Source organism: Heliconius melpomene, unplaced genomic scaffold, assembly GCF_056956725.1.
Source record: "Heliconius melpomene rosina isolate 202511_hmr_F unplaced genomic scaffold, ASM5695672v1 ptg000057l, whole genome shotgun sequence".
Lineage (NCBI taxonomy): Eukaryota > Metazoa > Arthropoda > Insecta > Lepidoptera > Nymphalidae > Heliconius > Heliconius melpomene.
Window position 1 is genome coordinate 80,326 of NW_028181880.1, and position 17,466 is coordinate 97,791.

Genomic DNA, 17,466 nt, shown 5'->3' on the forward strand with positions numbered 1-17,466 from the left:
CGTGTCGTAGGCTGCTAGCCAGCATCGCCACGTTTAAAGAGTCGGCTAGAATCGCTTGCGACATTCACTTGTGTATCCATTGCTCTCTTAGCTTGCATTCAATTCTCAACCTTAACTTCTTGCTATTACGTGCTAGTTTAGCTTGTATTTTCTATTGGTATTTATTTAAATTTCTTTATTTCCTTCTGTGATTATTTTCTCTTCACGTATCTGTGAGTTAAATAAATTTGGACAATTTCTCCACAAAATTTGGATTTTTAATTTTACTCATTTAGTGTAAAATAAATAAGATCATATTAAATAGTGGTATCACATCTCAACCGCTATATTGGTGACCCCTAAATTGGTGAGCACTACAATAAATACCTACGTTTACTGCTGGCAAGAAGATTTAAAACGGCAGGAGGCCATTTTAACGACCTTGGCAAGTGACCTCTGATACAAGATGGAGGACGCGACTACTTCCAACGTGTGCAGAATTGGCGTGCGTATTCCACCATTCTGGCCGGAAGAACCAGCCCTTTGGTTTTCACAAATTGAAGGTCAGTTTGCTTTATCTAATATAACAAGTGATACTACAAAATTTTATTACGTTGCCGCTCAGTTAGATAATCAATTTGCTGTCGAGGTGAAGGATATTATCATTTCTCCTCCCGAGACGGATAAATACATCACTCTTAAAACGCAACTGATTAAAAGATTGTCTGCGTCTCAAGAAAAGAAAGTGATGCAGTTGCTGAGGCACGAGCAGCTAGGTGATCGCAAGCCATCACAGTTTCTGCGATACATGCATGATCTTGCGGGTTCATCTGTCCCCAAGGATTTTTTAAAAACATTATGGTCGAGTAGGTTACCACAAAACATTCAAACAGTTATAGCTTCACAGCCTGATCTGCCTATCGAAAAATTAGCTGACCTGGCAGACAAGGTGCATGAGATAGCACCCTCATCACCACAGGTCGCAAGCACATCTGCGATGGCCACACCCCCTGCATCCTCCATGTTGGAAGAAATGGCCAAGCAGATCCAACTCCTGACCAAGCAGGTATCGGAACTCTCGACCCAGGTACGTCACAACTCGGTCTCATCAAAATTTAGAGAGCGTTCCCGGAGCCATTCCAGACATCGCAGGAAGTCGACTACCCGGCAAAAGTGTTGGTACCATTTTAAATTTGGTTCAAATGCTAAAAAATGTGTGCAGCCATGTAATTACGGAGAGTCGGAAAACTCTCTGGGCAGCCGGAAGTAGCGGCCAACGTCTGCCCTTTACCTACAGGCCGTCTTTTCATTACCGACCGTATTTCAAAAATGCTTTTCCTCATTGATACTGGCTCGGATCTCTGCGTTTTTCCACGGTTGGCTACCAAGGCGCCCTGTACCAAGACAAAGTATGAACTCATGGCGGCGAACGGTACAGTCATTCATACTTACGGTCCTACATTGTTACACTTAGACCTAGGACTAAAGCGTACTTTCACCTGGAAATTTACCATCGCTGATGTTTCAAAGCCCATTATCGGCGTAGATTTTTTGATATTTTACAATCTTCTTGTAGATTGCAGATGTCAGCGACTCGTCGATGGAAATACCACTCTGTCAGTGCAAGCAATAAAAGAAAATATCTCCGATGACCTTGCGTCAGTCAAAGCCATTTCGGGAGAATCAAAATATCATCAGCTGCTTCATGAGTTTCCAGAGGTAACGAGACCATCAGGTACGTCTTCCTTACCTAAGCATAATACCGTGCATTACATCAAAACCATTCCCGGACCACCGGTTACCAGTAGACCTCGTCGTTTAGACCCAGTTAGACTGAAAGCAGCCAAAAAAGAATTTGACGATATGCTGTCACAGGGAACTGCCCGCTCCTCTAACAGTTCGTGGTCGTCCGCTCTGCACTTAGTTAAGAAGAAGGACGACGGATGGAGACCATGTGGTGATTACAGAGCACTCAATGCTCGCACAGTACCTGACAGGTATCCGATATGCCATATCCAAGATTTTTCCTACCAACTCTCTGGTTGTTCAGTATTTTCAACTATCGATCTAGTCAAGGTGGTGGGGATTTTATGTAGTATTTAAGGGGAGATAAATTAAACCACGTAGTACTCAGTACACTCGTACAACAGGAAGACGCTTTATTCATAGACAATATAGACAACCGGAAACTTCACAGATTATGCGCATGGAGGATCGAAATGTACTCATGAATGAATGACTCGGCGTTTTGCGTAAACATATCCCCGCGCGTTGAAAGTCTCTCTTTCAACCAGATTCTTCTTCCTCAGAATAGGCAGGTAATGGGCAAATTTTACTGAAGGATCTGCGAAGGATACCACTGGACGTCCGTACGTCAGCAACTCGGATGACTCCATCTGGGCCAGGATGCACAGCAATCACTCGACCCATCTTCCATTTTAAGGGGGGTAAATTATCTTCTTTTAGGAGCACCAATGAATTGAGTTGTAGCACACCCTTACATGATCTCCATTTAGTTCTGACCTGCAGTTCTGAGATGTACTCCTTATTCCACCGAGCCCAAAAATGTTGTCTTAGCTGCTCGATGCGTTGAAATCGGGTTAAGGAAGTTATGGAGAAGTCTATTAAATTACTTGATGGCAACGAAGTCAAGGGACGCCCAATCAAAAAATGACCAGGTGTTAATGGCATTAAATCTTCAGGATTAGATGTAATCGGCGTCAGTGGTCTGGAGTTTAAAATTGCCTCAATTTGTACTAAAGTAGTATACAATTCCTCAAACGTGAGATTACAAAGGCCCAGCACTCTAACTAAATGATGTTTGGTTGACTTGACACCAGCTTCCGCAAGACCAGCAAAATGAGGAGAATAAGGCGGAATGAAGTGGAATTTAATACCTTCCTTTGCCATTTCTTCCGTAATTGAATCACAGCTTGATTTAAGAAATCTCGAGAGGTCATTGTACGCACCAACAAACGCAGTACCGTTATCGGAGTATATATTAATGGGTTTACCCCTGCGTGCAATAAGCCTTCTTAATGCTAAGATAAAACTATTACTGGATAAATCACCTATTAATTCGAGGTGAATTGATTTTGTTGTAAAGCAAACAAAAATCGCAATGTAAACCTTAACTAACTTAGAACCTCGGCCCTGACGAACCACTGATTGAATCGGACCCGCATAATCCAACCCTATATTTTGAAAGGGAAAACTCGCTAGAAGCCGCTGCTGTGGTAAATAACCCATAGTGGGAGTAATAGTATCTCCCTTTATCCGACAACAACGTGTACATTTAAGGTAACACTTTCTAGCTAAATTTCTACCTCGGATTGGCCAATATGTGTCTCTGATAGATGACAATAACAGTTGAGGGCCAGCATGAAATAGTCTTTTGTGTTCATATTCAAACATTAGTTTAGTGAACCGATGATTTGAATGAAGTAAAATAGGATGCTTCTTATCATAATTAAAATTGGAATTTTGGAGTCGACCTCCAACACGCATAATATTTTGATCGTCTAAAAATACTTTAAATTTGTGGAGCTGACTTTTCTTAGGTAGCTCAGTTTTATTTAGCAACATGTTATATTCACTAAAAGATTCATTTTGAGAAGTGCGAATTATAACATTTAAAGCTCTTTGCAATTCATCAACAGTTAAAACACCAGTGTGTAGTAAATTTCTACATTTCCTGTCAATAAAACGCAAAACGAAAGCTATGGCACGTTGAATCCTTAAAAAATTTGAAAAAACATTAAAATTTATTATTCCGTTAAACTCATTTTTTAAATTACATTTAACTAATGTAGATACATTTGATTTAATTTCAGGTAACGTAATATCGTCTGATTGTGAAAATTTAGATGGCCAAGATGAAATATCATGTAGTAAAAAACTTGGTCCCGACCACCATTCTGTTAAAGAACCGATTGTTTCAATATCTACTCCACGCGAAATATAATCTGCCGGGTTTTGACCAGAGGGGACGTGTCTCCAATCACCATTTCCGGTCTTATCTAAAACTTCTGCAACTCTGTTGCGAACAAAAGGCTGAAGCTTATTACCAACCCAAAACGATTGTGGAGTCGGTCCAAAAATACACGCGCTTTGGTTGCAACCTTAGCGAGACTTTAACCTTCTCATAAATGCGTACTCCTACTAAGGCGCCACAGAGTTCAAGTCTTGGTATAGTTGTCGGCTTAAGTGGTGCAACGCGACCTTTAGCTAATAATAAACGCACTAATATCTCACCCTTGTCATTAACACTGCGGATATACAGACACGCACCGTACGCTTGTTCAGACGCATCGCAGAAAATATGATATTCTATGTATTTAAAGCTATCAATAATGACGCAACGTGGAATTTTGATTGTATTAATTTGCGGTAGTTTGCTAACTATATCTGACCAAATTCTACTAATGTCCTGTGGCAACTGTTCATCCCAGGACAATTTTAATAACCATAACCTTTGAAGTAGTATTTTCAAAACCATAACACAGGGACCTAAAAGTCCCAAAGGATCGAATATCTGTGAAATAATAGATAGTATTTCACGCTTACTATTATTATCTACAAAAGTTTCACCAATAGAAAAGTATAAATTATCAGGCATCGTTTTCCAACCTAGCCCTAATGTCTTAGTCGCTTCATGTCCTCCAACATTCAAATCTAATGATGAGTGTGGAAAATCGGAATTATTTAATAATCGCATGTCGTTTGACTTCCACTTTCTTAAATGCATTCTTGCTGATGCAAGAGTGGAGGTTATTTTACGACGTAATTCCTTAACTTCATTGATATCAGATCCACCTGTGAGAAGGTCATCTACATAAAAATCATGAAGAATAACTTCAGAAACCTTCTTATCGGCGCATTCTAAGCCTAACTGATGAATACATCTCGTTGCTAAGAACGGGGCGCTAGCTGTGCCGTAAGTAACAGTGTTGAGCTGATAAACTTGTAATGGACATGAGGGACTATCACGCCAGACAATCTGCTGAAGATGTCTGTCACTTGGATGAACAACTACAGTTCGATACATTTTCTCAATGTCTCCAGCTAATATATATTTATGCTGTCTGAACCGTAGTAATATAGACAATAAATCATCTTGAATTACAGGACCTACCATTTGTATATTATTAAAAGAGGCACGTCGCGGAGTCAAGGGTGTGTGGGCACCCTCGACGGCCTGCTCGGAGTAGCGCGCGGGAGCAACCTGTGCGCGCCTACTCGGGCCAGGTTGGTAGGCGGCCAGCTTCCCCAAGCTGAACGCCCTCTAGCACATTAGGGCGAAAGGCGGCGATCGTGTGCTGCCCTCCGGCGACCCGGTCTCTTACGGTGGATGGCGACTTCGGCAAAAGCCTCCCTCGCCCGTTCCGCCGACTCCTTCTCGAGCACCACTGCCTCGCAGAAGGATGAGACCGCATCCCACGACGTCTCGCTGCCGGCCATAGCCTTGACCACGGCTTGTCACGCCACTTACCGCCAGCACCTTCCCGCGCATTCCCGCGCGTTGGAAAAAATCGGTTTTCGCCACTTACCGCCGGCACCTTCCCGCGCATTCCCGCGGGTTGGAAAAAATCGGTTTTCGCCACTTACCGCCGGCACCTTACCGCGCATTCCCGCGGGTTGGAAAAAATCGGTTTTCATCACTTACCGCCCGCACCTTCCCGCGCATTCCCGCGGGTTGGAAAAAATCGGTTTTCGCCACTTACCGCTGGCACCTTCCCGCGCATTCCCGCGGGTTGGAAAAAATCGGTTTTCGTCACTTACCGCCCGCACCTTCCCACGCATTCCCGCGGGTTGGAAAAAATTGGTTTTCGCCACTTACCGCCGGCACCTTCCCGCGCATTCCCGCGGGTTGGAAAAAATCGGTTTGCGTCACTTACCGCCCGCACCTTCCCGCGCATTCCCGCGGGTTGGAAAAAATCGGTTTTCGCCACTTACCGCCGGCACCTTCCCGCGCATCCCCGCGGGTTGTATACCTCCTTGAAGGCCCCTCGGAGCCCGAACGATCGACACCAGTTTCAACTGAATCCGAGCGGGGAAAAGTGAAAAAATCGGTTTTCGCCACTTACCGCCCGCACCTTCCCACACATTCCTGCGGGTTGTATACCACCTTGAAGGCCTCTCGAAGCCCGAACGATCGACACCAGTTTCAACTGAATCCGAGCGGGGAAAACTGAAAAAATCGGTTTTCGCCACTTACCGCCCGCATCTTCCCGCGCATTCCCGCGGGTTGGAAAAAATCGGTTTTCGTCACTTACCGCCCGCACCTTCCCACGCATTCCCGCGGGTTGGAAAAAATCGGTTTTCGCCACTTACCGCCGGCACCTTCCCGCGCATTCCCGCGGGTTGGAAAAAATCGGTTTTCGTCACTTACCGCCCGCACCTTCCCGCGCATTCCCGCGGGTTGGAAAAAATCGGTTTTCGTCACTTACCGCCCGCACCTTCCCGCGCATTCCCGCGGGTTGGAAAAAATCGGTTTTCGCCACTTACCGAAGGCACCTTCCCGCGCATTCCCGCGGGTTGTATACCTCCTTGAAGGCCCCTCGGAGCCCGAACGATCGACACCAGTTTCAACTGAATCCGAGCGGGGAAAACTGAAAAAATCGGTTTTCGCCACTTACCGCCCGCACCTTCCCACGCATTCCTGCGGGTTGTATACCACCTTGAATGCCCCTCGAAGCCCGAACGATCGACACCAGTTTCAACTGAATCCGAGCGGGGAAAACTGAAAAAATCGGTTTTCGCCACTTACCGCCCGCATCTTCCCGCGCATTCCCGCGGGTTGTATACCACCTTGAAGGCCCCTCGGAGCCCGAACGATCGGCACCAGTTTCAACTGAATCCAAGCGGGGAAAACTGAAAAAATCGGTTTTCGCCACTTACCGCCCACACCTTCCCGCGCATTCCCGCGGGTTGTATACCACCTTGAAGGCCCCTCGGAGTCCGAACGATCGACACCAGTTTCAACTGAATCCGAGCGGGGAAAACTGAAAAAATCGGTTTTCGCCACTTACCGCCATCGACACCAGTTTCAACTGAATCCGAGCGGGGAAAACTGAAAAAATCGGTTTTCGCCACTTACCGCCGGCACCTTCCCGCGCATTCCCGCGGGTTGTATACCACCTTGAAGGCCCCTCGAAGCCCGAACGATCGACACCAGTTTCAACTGAATCCGAGCGGGGAAAACTGAAAAAATCGGTTTTCGCCACTTACCGCCCGCACCTTCCCGCGCATTCCCGCGGGTTGGAAAAAATCGGTTTTCGCCACTTACCGCTGGCACCTTCCCGCGCATTCCCGCGGGTTGGAATAAATCGGTTTTCGTCACTTACCGCCCGCACCTTCCCGCGCATTCCCGCGGGTTGGAAAAAATCGGTTTTCGCCACTTACCGCCGGCACCTTCCCGCGCATTCCCACGGGTTGTATACCTCCTTGAAGGCCCCTCGGAGCCCGAACGATCGACACCAGTTTCAACTGAATCCGAGCGGGGAAAACTGAAAGAGGGGCCTTCAAGGTGGTAAACAACCCGCGGGAATGCGCGGGAAGGTGCCGGCGGTTAGTGGCGAAAACCGATTTTTTCAGTTTTCCCCGCTCGGATTCAGTTGAAACTGGTGTCGATCGTTCGGTCTCCGAGGGGCTTTCAAGGTGGTATACAACAAGCGGGAATGCGCGGAAAGGTACGGGCGCTAAGTGGCGAAAAACGATTTTTTCCAACCCGCGGGAATGCGCGGGAAGGTGCGGGCGGTAAGTGACAAAAACCGATTTTTTCAGTTTTCCCCGCTCGGATTCAGTTGAAACTGGTGTCGATCGTTCGGGCTTCGAGGGGCCTTCAAGGTGGTATACAACCCGCGGGAATGCGCGGGAAGGTGCCGGCGGTTAGTGGCGAAAACCGATTTTTTCAGTTTTCCCCGCTCGGATTCAGTTGAAACTGGTGTCAATCGTTCGGGCTCCGAGGGGCCTTCGAGGTGGTATACAACCCGCGGGAATGCGCGGGAAGGTTCGGGCGGTAAGTGGCGAAAACCGATTTTTTCAGTTTTCCCCGCTCGGATTCAGTTGAAACTGGTGTCGATCGTTCGGGCTCCGAGGGGCCTTCAAGGTGGTATACAACCCGCGGGAATGCGCGGGAAGGTGCCGGCGGTAAGTGGCGAAAACCATCCTTCTGCGAGGCAGTGGTGCTCGAGAAGGAGTCGGCGGAACGGACGAGGGAGGCTTTTGCCGAAGTCGCCATCCGCCGTAAGAGACCGGGTCGCCGGAGGGCGGCACACGATCGCCGCCTTCCGCCCTAATGTGCCAGAGGGCGGTCAGCTTGGGGAAGCTGGCCGCCTACCAACCTGGCCGAGTAGGCGCGCGCAGGTTGCTCCCGCGCGCTACTCCGAGCAGGCCGTCGAGGGTGCCCACACACCCTTGACTCCGCGACGTGCCTAGCAGGCTCCCGCCGCCGCGTTTCGTGGACGATTCTAGTCCCCGCGTCTCGCGGTCAGTGGCGGTCGAGGAGGAGCACCGTGAGGTTTTAGTGGGTATTGGGATTGGCCTTCAGCCGGTCCATGAGTCCCACATAACCCGCTCGAGTCCCCACTCGGGCCGGTATCCGTAAAAGGATTTCCTCACGTTAAAAAAAAAAAAAAAAATGTCAGGTTAGGTTGGGGTGCTTGGTCGGATGACCTCCTCGTGTGTTCACCCGCTGTTGGCCCTTTCTCGAATGCTTGTCGTTCGGGGGGGACGAACAGTGTTGCGGACCGGTGCACCCTGGGCGGCGAGTAATTGGTGCCTACAGGATTCGTCCTTGGGTAATGATTGCTCGCTGGCTAATAATCCGGCGTGGTTCTTCGCGTGTCCTCTGTCATGCAGAGGTCACAGTGTGAGGAACCGGAGGGCGTGCGTGGTGTGTACTCACCCTACCGCCACGCAGGTGCAGTGATGTGCCAGCGCCGAAAATATCGGAACTCCACTCTTGGTTGCGGTCATGTCTCGTAATCAGGAATGGAACTGAGGGCCTTGCCTTTACCGGCCGGGCTGCGAGGAAGAAAACCTCTATAAAAAATTACCCCAACCCAAGCGGCGAAGCAGCGCGAGGGGTTCATGGCTGATGGGGAGATCAGTCGCTACTGCTGGTCCCGCCAGGGTACCGGCCGACACCCTGGCGTAATAGGCTTATCCGAGTACAGGGGGCACTGCTCGGATGGACCGTTTTTCCCCCACACTCGTGGGAACAAAATGGAAAATGTTAACTTAAAAACCCAAAATGATGACGTAGGGAGGCCCGAGGAGGGCGGTGATCTGTTGTTGCCCGAGATGGGCGGAGTAGTAGTTGTGCCCGAGAAAGGCGTAGGGAGTACTTTGCTCGAAAGGAGCAAAAGTCCGGCACTTGTGCCAATAGGAGGGGGGTTGAAGGATGCGCGAGTCGTGTTAGAGCGTCTGGACCATGAGGAGGTTGCCTCTATTATAAGAGGTAGGTCCAGGTCGTCACTTTCGTCGCGAGGCCGTTTCTGGGCGGCTTCCGAGTCAGACGCCGATGGCGTGATGTCTGTTGGGTCGAATAGCTCCAATGCTATCGAGGGGGCTAAAGCGCAGTTCCGAAAGGACAGAAAGAGGCGCCATCACATGAAGAGTAACTCTGAATCCTCGGATGCGGATGGGGAGACAGAGACAAGCCGAAAGCGAAGGTTGCTTCGGCCAGAGGGAGTCGTGGTCGTACCAAATATTCCTGATGAGAATATAGGGCTAGCTGCTGGAAAGAAGGCGCTAAACGATGCCAAGCGCGAGGAGCGCCGGCTGAGGGCGGAGGAGGAAGTTGCTGAAATCTCCGCGGCGATACAAACTAGAGCAAGTTCTAGGCTCTCGGATGTGCCCCTGGAACTTTGCGGTGAGGAGCACATGGTCTTCGACTTGCGTAGCCAAGTATCTGATAGCTTGGCTATAATCAACAGAGTCGCCTGCAAGTCGGGGAATCTGAAGGGCACATTTACTAGGGCCCTTAAAGACGCTGCCGGAGTTATCTCTTCTGCCGTTAATACTCTGGCAAAGAGGACGGCATCAGAGGAAGTGGATATCCTCAAGGCAACAAACTCGCGACTGCAGTCGGAGTTGGTGGAGTTGCGGAAGCAGTTTGCCCTTTTGAGAGCAGAGTTGGAGCGGTCTACAGCATCGGATTTGCGACCCACTCCCACGGAGTCTATTTCTGTGGAGGACATAGTGGGCACTATGGTCTCCACCAGGCTGGAAGCCTTTAAAGATCGGCTACCACCGGAGAGAAATCTGCGACCTCCGCTAGCGGCGGACAAGCGCAAGGTGGATAGCCCAAAGCAGGCGCAAGTGGACCCTGTCGCATCCACTTTGATGGCGCCGGCTAATCCGGCACCAAAGGAGCAAAGGTCTAAAAAGGCCAAGAAGAAGAAAGGCCCGGTGAAGACCGCATCTACTGAGCCTCGACCTCTGCCACCCGCTCCGGCTGATATGTCTGAGGGCTGGACTGTAGTAGCCCGGAAGGGGGCCAAGAAGAGAAAGCCAGCTCCTAAGCCGAAAGCGCAAAAGGCTAAAGCGCAAAAGGAGCCAAAGTTGCGTCGTCCTAGATCGCAAGTTGTGACGATTAAGTTGCAGCCAGCCGTCGCCGACAAGATGTCGTATAGCGATGTCCTTACCCGGGTCAAGGAAAGTATAAAGTTGGAAGACCTGGGTATAGAGGACCTGAGATTCCATGTTGCGTCTACTGGCGCTAGAATGCTAGGCGCTAGAATGCCTGGCGCCAACACTGCTGAGAAGGCGGATGTGCTAGCTGAGAAGTTGCGTGGGGTTCTCAGCCCCGAAGAGGTCCAGGTGTCGAGGCCAGTGAAATGTGCGGAATTGAGGGTGTTTGGCCTCGATGACTCCGCCACTGCTGAGGACATGACGGCGGCAATAAGCCGAGTTGCCGGCTGTGCTGCGGGTAATATAAAAGTCGGAGAGATCTGACAGGACCGGGCCGGTCTAGGAACAGTATGGGTCCGATGTCCTGTCGGCGCAGCGCAGAAGATTAGCGGGGCGAGACTACTTGTTGGCTTCGTCTCTGCTGGAGTGAGGCTGTTGATGCCCCGTGCGCAACGTTGTTTCCGTTGCCACGAAGTGGGCCACATGGCTGCGAAGTGCAGTAGCCAGGTGGACCGCAGCAAACAGTGTTTCCAGTGTGGCCAGACCGGGCATCAGCAGAGATCGTGTTCGGCAGAGCCTCATTGTCCGGTGTGTGAGGCGGCGCAAAGGCCCGCTAATCACATGTTGGGGAATGCTGCCTGTGGAAAGGCTAGCACCAATAACGGTGGAAAGCGCAGACGAGTGCCGGCAACATCGGCCAGGTCTAATATCCCAGCTGGGCCTGAGGAGGTGCAACACATGGAAGACCAATAATGGCTCTCCGTGTGTTGCATGCGAACATTAACCACTGTGCTAGGGCCCAGGATTTATTGGTCCAAAGCCTGGCGCAGTATCCAGGTGGCGGTTGTTTCGGAGCCCTACAGCGTTCCCGACAGAGACAACTGTGTAGCCGACAACACCGGGGTGGTGACTATTATCACCCAGGTCGCCGCGGGCTCCCCGCCTTTCTCACGTGTAGAGAGAGGTGTGGGATACGTCGCCGCACTTGTCGGCAACCTAGTTGTCGTAGGGGTCTACTTTTCCCACAATCGAACTCTCGCGGAGTTTGAAGAGTTCCTTATACGATTGGGGGAAATGGTAGAGCGATTTCGTCCGGCGGAGATGTTGGTGGCCGGCGATCTCAACGCGAAGTCCAGCGTGTGGGGCTTCGCAACGACGGATGTGCGTGGTGTGACGCTGTCGGAGTGGGTTGTTGCCACCGGTTTGTCTGTGCTCAACCGAGCGACCAAGAACACGTGTGTGCGAAGGCTGGGCGGATCCGTCGTGGACGTTTCGGTCGCGAGCCCGGCCCTAGCATGTCGTGTTCGGGGCTGGCGAGTGCTGGATGATGTGTCTATGTCGAGGCGAGAACGCAGCTGCAGGAGGAGATCGGTCGTGTGAAAGGCGAGTCGCACGACCGGTTGATCGCGGGGATAGACTTAGACCCGTACGGCACACCTTACCGAATGGTGCTCGGTAGGTTACGGGCTTGGGCACCACCACTGACGCAGACACTCCAACCGGACGTACTCCGAGGGGTTCTGTCGTCGCTATTCCCGCAGCGGGCCAGTTTTGCACCACCCAGTATGGCCCGCCCTGCAGCGCGTGAGGAGGAAGAGGAGGACGACGAGGACAGCGTCACACCACCGGTGGAGGAGGAGGAGCTCGAAGAAGCTGTACGCCGATCTCGGCTCAAGAGCACCGCCCCGGGCTTGGATGGCATTCCCGGCCGGGCGCTAACTCTGGCCCTCAACACCTTAGGGCCCAGAGTGCGAGGACTATTCACTGCCTGTCTGGCTCAAGCCATAATTCCACAGCGGTGGAAGACAGGCAGGTTAGTCCTCATCAAGAAGGAGGGTCGCCCGGCGGATTCAGCCTCCGCCTACAGGCCCATCGTGCTCTTGAGCGAGATCGCCAAGCTCCTTGAGCGTGTTGTAGCCAGGAGGCTACAACACCATTTGGAGGGGACAGGTCCGGACCTCTCGGACCACCAGTATGGCTTCCGTAGGGGGCGATCGACGGTGGATGCCATACTGGAGGTAAAGTCCTATGCGCAGGATGCGGTGGCCCGAGGCAATGGAGTCTTGGCGGTGTCTTTAGACATCGCCAACGCCTTCAACTCCCTGCCATGGCCCTGCATAAAGGAGGCACTGTTATACTATCGTGTGCCTCCATACCTGCGCCGCGTCATCGGGGCTTACCTGTCCGGTAGGTCTGTGACCTTTCCAGCTCCTGGAGGAGGTTGGAAGGAGTTCGTTGTGTCGGCCGGTGCTCCACAAGGATCGGTGCTGGGTCCGATCCTCTGGAACATCGGATACGACTGGGTGCTGCGGGGCGGCACCCTGAGGGGGATAAAGGTCCTCTGTTACGCCGATGACACGCTGGTCTTGGCGCAGCAGTGGACCTATCGAGAGGCGGCAGTCCTCGCGACTGCTGGAGTTGCGGAGGTAGTCGGCCGCATAAAGCGGCTGGGCTTGGAAGTCTCCCTCAACAAGTCCGAGGCAATCTACTTCCATGCTCCTCGAAAGGGCCCACCGGCAGATGCCCACATCGTCGTCGGTGGCGTCAAAATTGACGTTGCCCGGAGCATGAAGTACCTCGGACTTGTTCTGGATGGTCGGTGGAGTTTTCGGGGCCACTTTACATCTTTGGCCCCGAAACTGTTGAAGACAGCGGCGGCACTGGCGCGCCTTTTGCCCAATGTGGATGGGCCGAGCGCCTCTAGCCGTCGGCTGTACACCGGAGTGGTCCGATCCGACCGGCACAACATCACTCTGCTGCGACGTGCGCAGAGGGTGATGGCCATCCGGGCGATACGGGGGTACCGGACCATCTCCGGTGAAGTGGCGTGCGTGCTGGCTGGAGTCATACCGTGGGACCTGGATGCTCTTTCTCTGGCGTCGGTCTATTGCCGGCGTCGAGGCCTAGCGTCCGGGGAACCGGCAAGCCAAGCACGCACTGAGGAGGCGCGGGTAGCCGCGGTTGAAATGTGGGAAACTCGGCTGGCAAATCCATCTGCCGGCCTGAGGAAGATCGAGGCTGTTCGTCCAGTGTTCCGCCAGTGGTTAGCGCGGCGTCACGGCGTCCTAACCTTCCGCACGACACAGGTGCTCACGGGGCATGGCTGCTTCGGGGGTTACCTGTGTCGGATCGCCGGGAGGGAGCCCGACGCTCGCTGCCACCACTGCGACGACTGCCTCGACGAGACGGCCCAGCACACGTTGGAGGTGTGCTCAGCCTGGGCGTCTCAACGTCGCGCTTTGCGCGACGTCATAGGGGACGACCTTTCCCTGCCGGCCGTGGTCAAGGCTATGGCCGGCAGCGAGACGTCGTGGGATGCGGTCTCATCCTTCTGCGAGGCAGTGGTGCTCGAGGAGTCGGCGGAACGGACGAGGGAGGCTTTTGCCGAAGTCGCCATCCGTCGTAAGAGACCGGGTCGCCGGAGGGCGGCACACGATCGCCGCCTTCCGCCCTAATGTGCCAGAGGGCGGTCAGCTTGGGGAAGCTGGCCGCCTACCAACCTGGCCCGAGTAGGCGCGCGCAGGTTGCTCCCACGCGCTACTCCGAGCAGGCCGTCGAGGGTGCCCACACACCCTTGACTCCGCGACGTGCCTAGCAGGCTCCCGCCGCCGCGTTTCGTGGACGATTATAGTCCCCGCGTCTCGCGGCCAGTGGTGGTTGAGGAGGAGCATCGTGAGGTTTTAGTGGGTATTGGGATTGGCCTTCAGCCGGTCCACGAGTCCCACATAACCCGCTCGAGTCCCCACTCGGGCCGGTATCCGTCAAAAGGCCTTGGTGAAAGTTCCTTTAAGGTTGCCCGATCTGCTGGCAACCTTCCTTATCACCGCTAGGCTGTCCACCACCTGATTTTGTAGGTCAGACGCAAGTATGGCTTCGTCCTGCTCTTTCTCGGATGGTAGAGACATGTCCGAGAGCCTGGAGCTAGCCCTGGCCAGTACGGCCGCAGCGCTGTCAGACACCTCCTGTTCTGACCTCAGCGGCAACTCCTTCCTTTCTGCCTCACCGAGACCTTTCCGTCTCCTCATGGCAACCACTTTTGGCGCCGGTCTATCTGGCTCTCCTTCACCAGAAGACCCCGACTGATCGATCGTCTTCCGAGGCCTCTTCCGCCTGTCCTTCAGGTATTGTGCCCGTGTCCTTGACTTCTCCGACACCATCGACACAAAACTTTCAGTATCTGAGTCCTTTGACTCCAACGCTCCCCACAACCGTCCATATGATGATCCGGACCCTCGTCTCGACCTGACACTACCGACAGTCGACATTCCGTCATCAACGTCCAATCTGGTCAGAACCACTCTCGGCTCCTTCCACACTCCTACGTTCTGGCCATCACCAACTGACCCCTCCGCAGCGACACCAACGATCCAACGATCGACACCAGTTTCAACTGAATCCGAGCGAAGAAAACTGAAAAAATCGGTTTTCGCCACTTACCGCCCGCACCTTCCCGCGCATTCCCGCGGGTTGTATACCACCTTGAAGGCCCCTCGGAGCCCGAACGATCGACACCAGTTTCAACTGAATCCGAGCGGGGAAAACTGAAAAAATCGGTTTTCGCCACTTACCGCCCGCACTTTCCCGCGCATTCCCGCGGGTTGTATACCACCTTGAAGGCCCCTCGGATCCCGAACGATCCACACCAGTTTAAACTGAATCCGAGCGGGGAAAAGTGAAAAAATCGTTTTTCGCCACTTACCGCCCGCACCTTCCCGCGCATTCCCGCGGGTTGGATACCACCTTGAAGGCCCCTCTTTCAGTTTTTCCCGCTCGGATTCAGTTGAAACTGGTGTCGATCGTTCGGGCTCCGAGGGGCCTTCAAGGTGGTATACAACCCGCGGGAATGCGCGGGAAGGTGCCGGCGGTAAGTGACGACAGAGTTAGTGTTATGCATTGGTATGGAAGGGGCGAGTCGAAGCGTGGCCGACGGACATCGACTCACTTTGTGTTTGGCAGTCGGCCGGTGCAGACGACACTGAAACTGTCCCGCGTTCCGTGTTGTGTATCTACCTACTGGGATAGCGGTAGCTGCTTTCTTGTGTATTGATTACGGTGTTGTAATTAATTCGTAATATCACAAATTGTGTTTACTCATGCCAACATTATCTACTAAAGCACACAGTAGACCGGGCACTCAAAACTATGTGCGAGGGAAATCCACCCAACTCCGACATCAGAAGTGCGATCGGTGTTGGCACAGAGAACAATGGAGATAACCACTGGCGTGCTATGTTCGAAGCCCTGTATACACCGAGGCTAATTCAGGGAGGTATATGTGGTTACCCACTTATGATCCTGACAAAGAAGACACGGACGCGAGATCGTGGTGCGCAACGGCTGACTTGTGCTTTTGACAAACTCCCCGAGAGGCAGTCAACTCGAGCTTGCTGTAAGTAAGGCACTGGAAGGTGAAGCATCTTTGTGGCTGTCTCAAACAGCGTACGAGAGTATGACATGCTACCCTCACAAATCACTGGACATTGTGATGTGGGCAAAGAAGAGGTTGCTGTGGCTACTGTACTCTCTCACATCACATCAGTCTGACCCGCGGCTTTAACGTATAGCGTTTACAACACTGAAGTGTTTGAGCGGTGGAAAAATGGCTGGCCATAAGTGAGCGGAATGCAGAAGCAAGCCTATCGATGCGACGGTACGAACACCTGTATCTTCAACGTTGAGTCAAGCGGTGCAGCAGCCGGCAGCGAGGCCTTTAGTGTGCTTCAAGTGTGGCAAACCGGGTCATATCGCCATCTGGTGTACGAGCGAAGGCGGCGGGCCAAGCGATGGCAGCAGGGACGGCGCAGCGCGTGATGAACGGTGAGTGGATGGAGCGGCGTGTGGACGTATGCAGTGTCCAATTTCCAAAGGGTAGGGTACAAGACAAAAGGTGAACTGTTTTGTTTTGTTTACGATTTTGGTGCTAAATTCTCGTTAGTTGAAAGTTTTTCTGTTACATTTAGTGGTCGACGGTTTAGTAATGTTGTTACTATGACCGGTATTAGTCAAACACGAGTATACAGTACCGAACAAATTCTGTGTTTTGTAGTATTAACGATTGCCCTCTTAGGATATTATTGTCGCGAGATTTTAAATCAGGGTTGTACAGTAAACATAACTGACTGACATTTTGTTTGACGGGAATCTTTATGTAAATTCAGTGAATAACGATAGTGTGAGTGAGTTGACTTTGACTGATATCTCAGCTGATATTACTGGTAGTGACCGGTGGTAGTGACCGGGTTGGTTCGAATCGCACAGTACAGCGGCGTCCATATAGGATGTCGCCGGACGAACGTAGCGTTATACGCAACAGAGTAAAGGAAGGTTTACACGTGAATATCATTAGGTCGAGCTGTCCTCCTTTTGAAAGTCCGGCTTTATTAGTAAAGAAGTATGACGGTTCAGACCGTATCTGTATTGACTATAGTGAGCTTAACAATAATACCAACCCTGACAGTTATCCGCTTCCATTAATTACTGATCAAACTTCACGTTTTCAGGGTGCTAATTATTTTTTGAAACTCTATAGCGCAAGCGGTTTTCATTTGATCACAGTAAACGAAAATTCTGTAGACAGTACTGCTTTCATAACAGCTGAAGGGCAGTTTGAATTCTTGACTGTGCCTTTTGGTCTGAAGAATTCAATTTCGATTTTTCAGAAGACAATTGTGATCGTGTTGGGTGATTTGGTTCGTGATTGCGTGGTGGTGTATTTTGAGGACATTTTGACATTGACATTGTCTCAACCGATTTAGCGGTCCAGTATGGGAGGACTTAATGCAGTGTTGGAAGCTGTGACAAGGGCTGGTTTCTCTTTGAACCTAGTGAAGTGTTCCTTTTGAAGTGGAG

General features: G+C 51.7%; 1 protein-coding gene and 1 pseudogene across 1 annotated transcript; one reads left to right on the forward strand and one right to left on the reverse strand.

The window, feature by feature from the left end:
- Window positions 1-445: 445 nt before the first annotated feature.
- LOC146526366 (uncharacterized) lies at window positions 446-1,249 on the forward strand. Its single transcript, XM_085207205.1, has one exon. The coding sequence runs from the start codon at window positions 446-448 to the stop codon at window positions 1,247-1,249; it is 804 nt and encodes a 267-aa protein (XP_085063331.1).
- An 857-nt stretch (window positions 1,250-2,106) lies between these two features.
- LOC146526367 (uncharacterized) lies at window positions 2,107-5,128 on the reverse strand (annotated as a pseudogene).
- Between the last annotated feature and the right edge of the window lie 12,338 nt (window positions 5,129-17,466).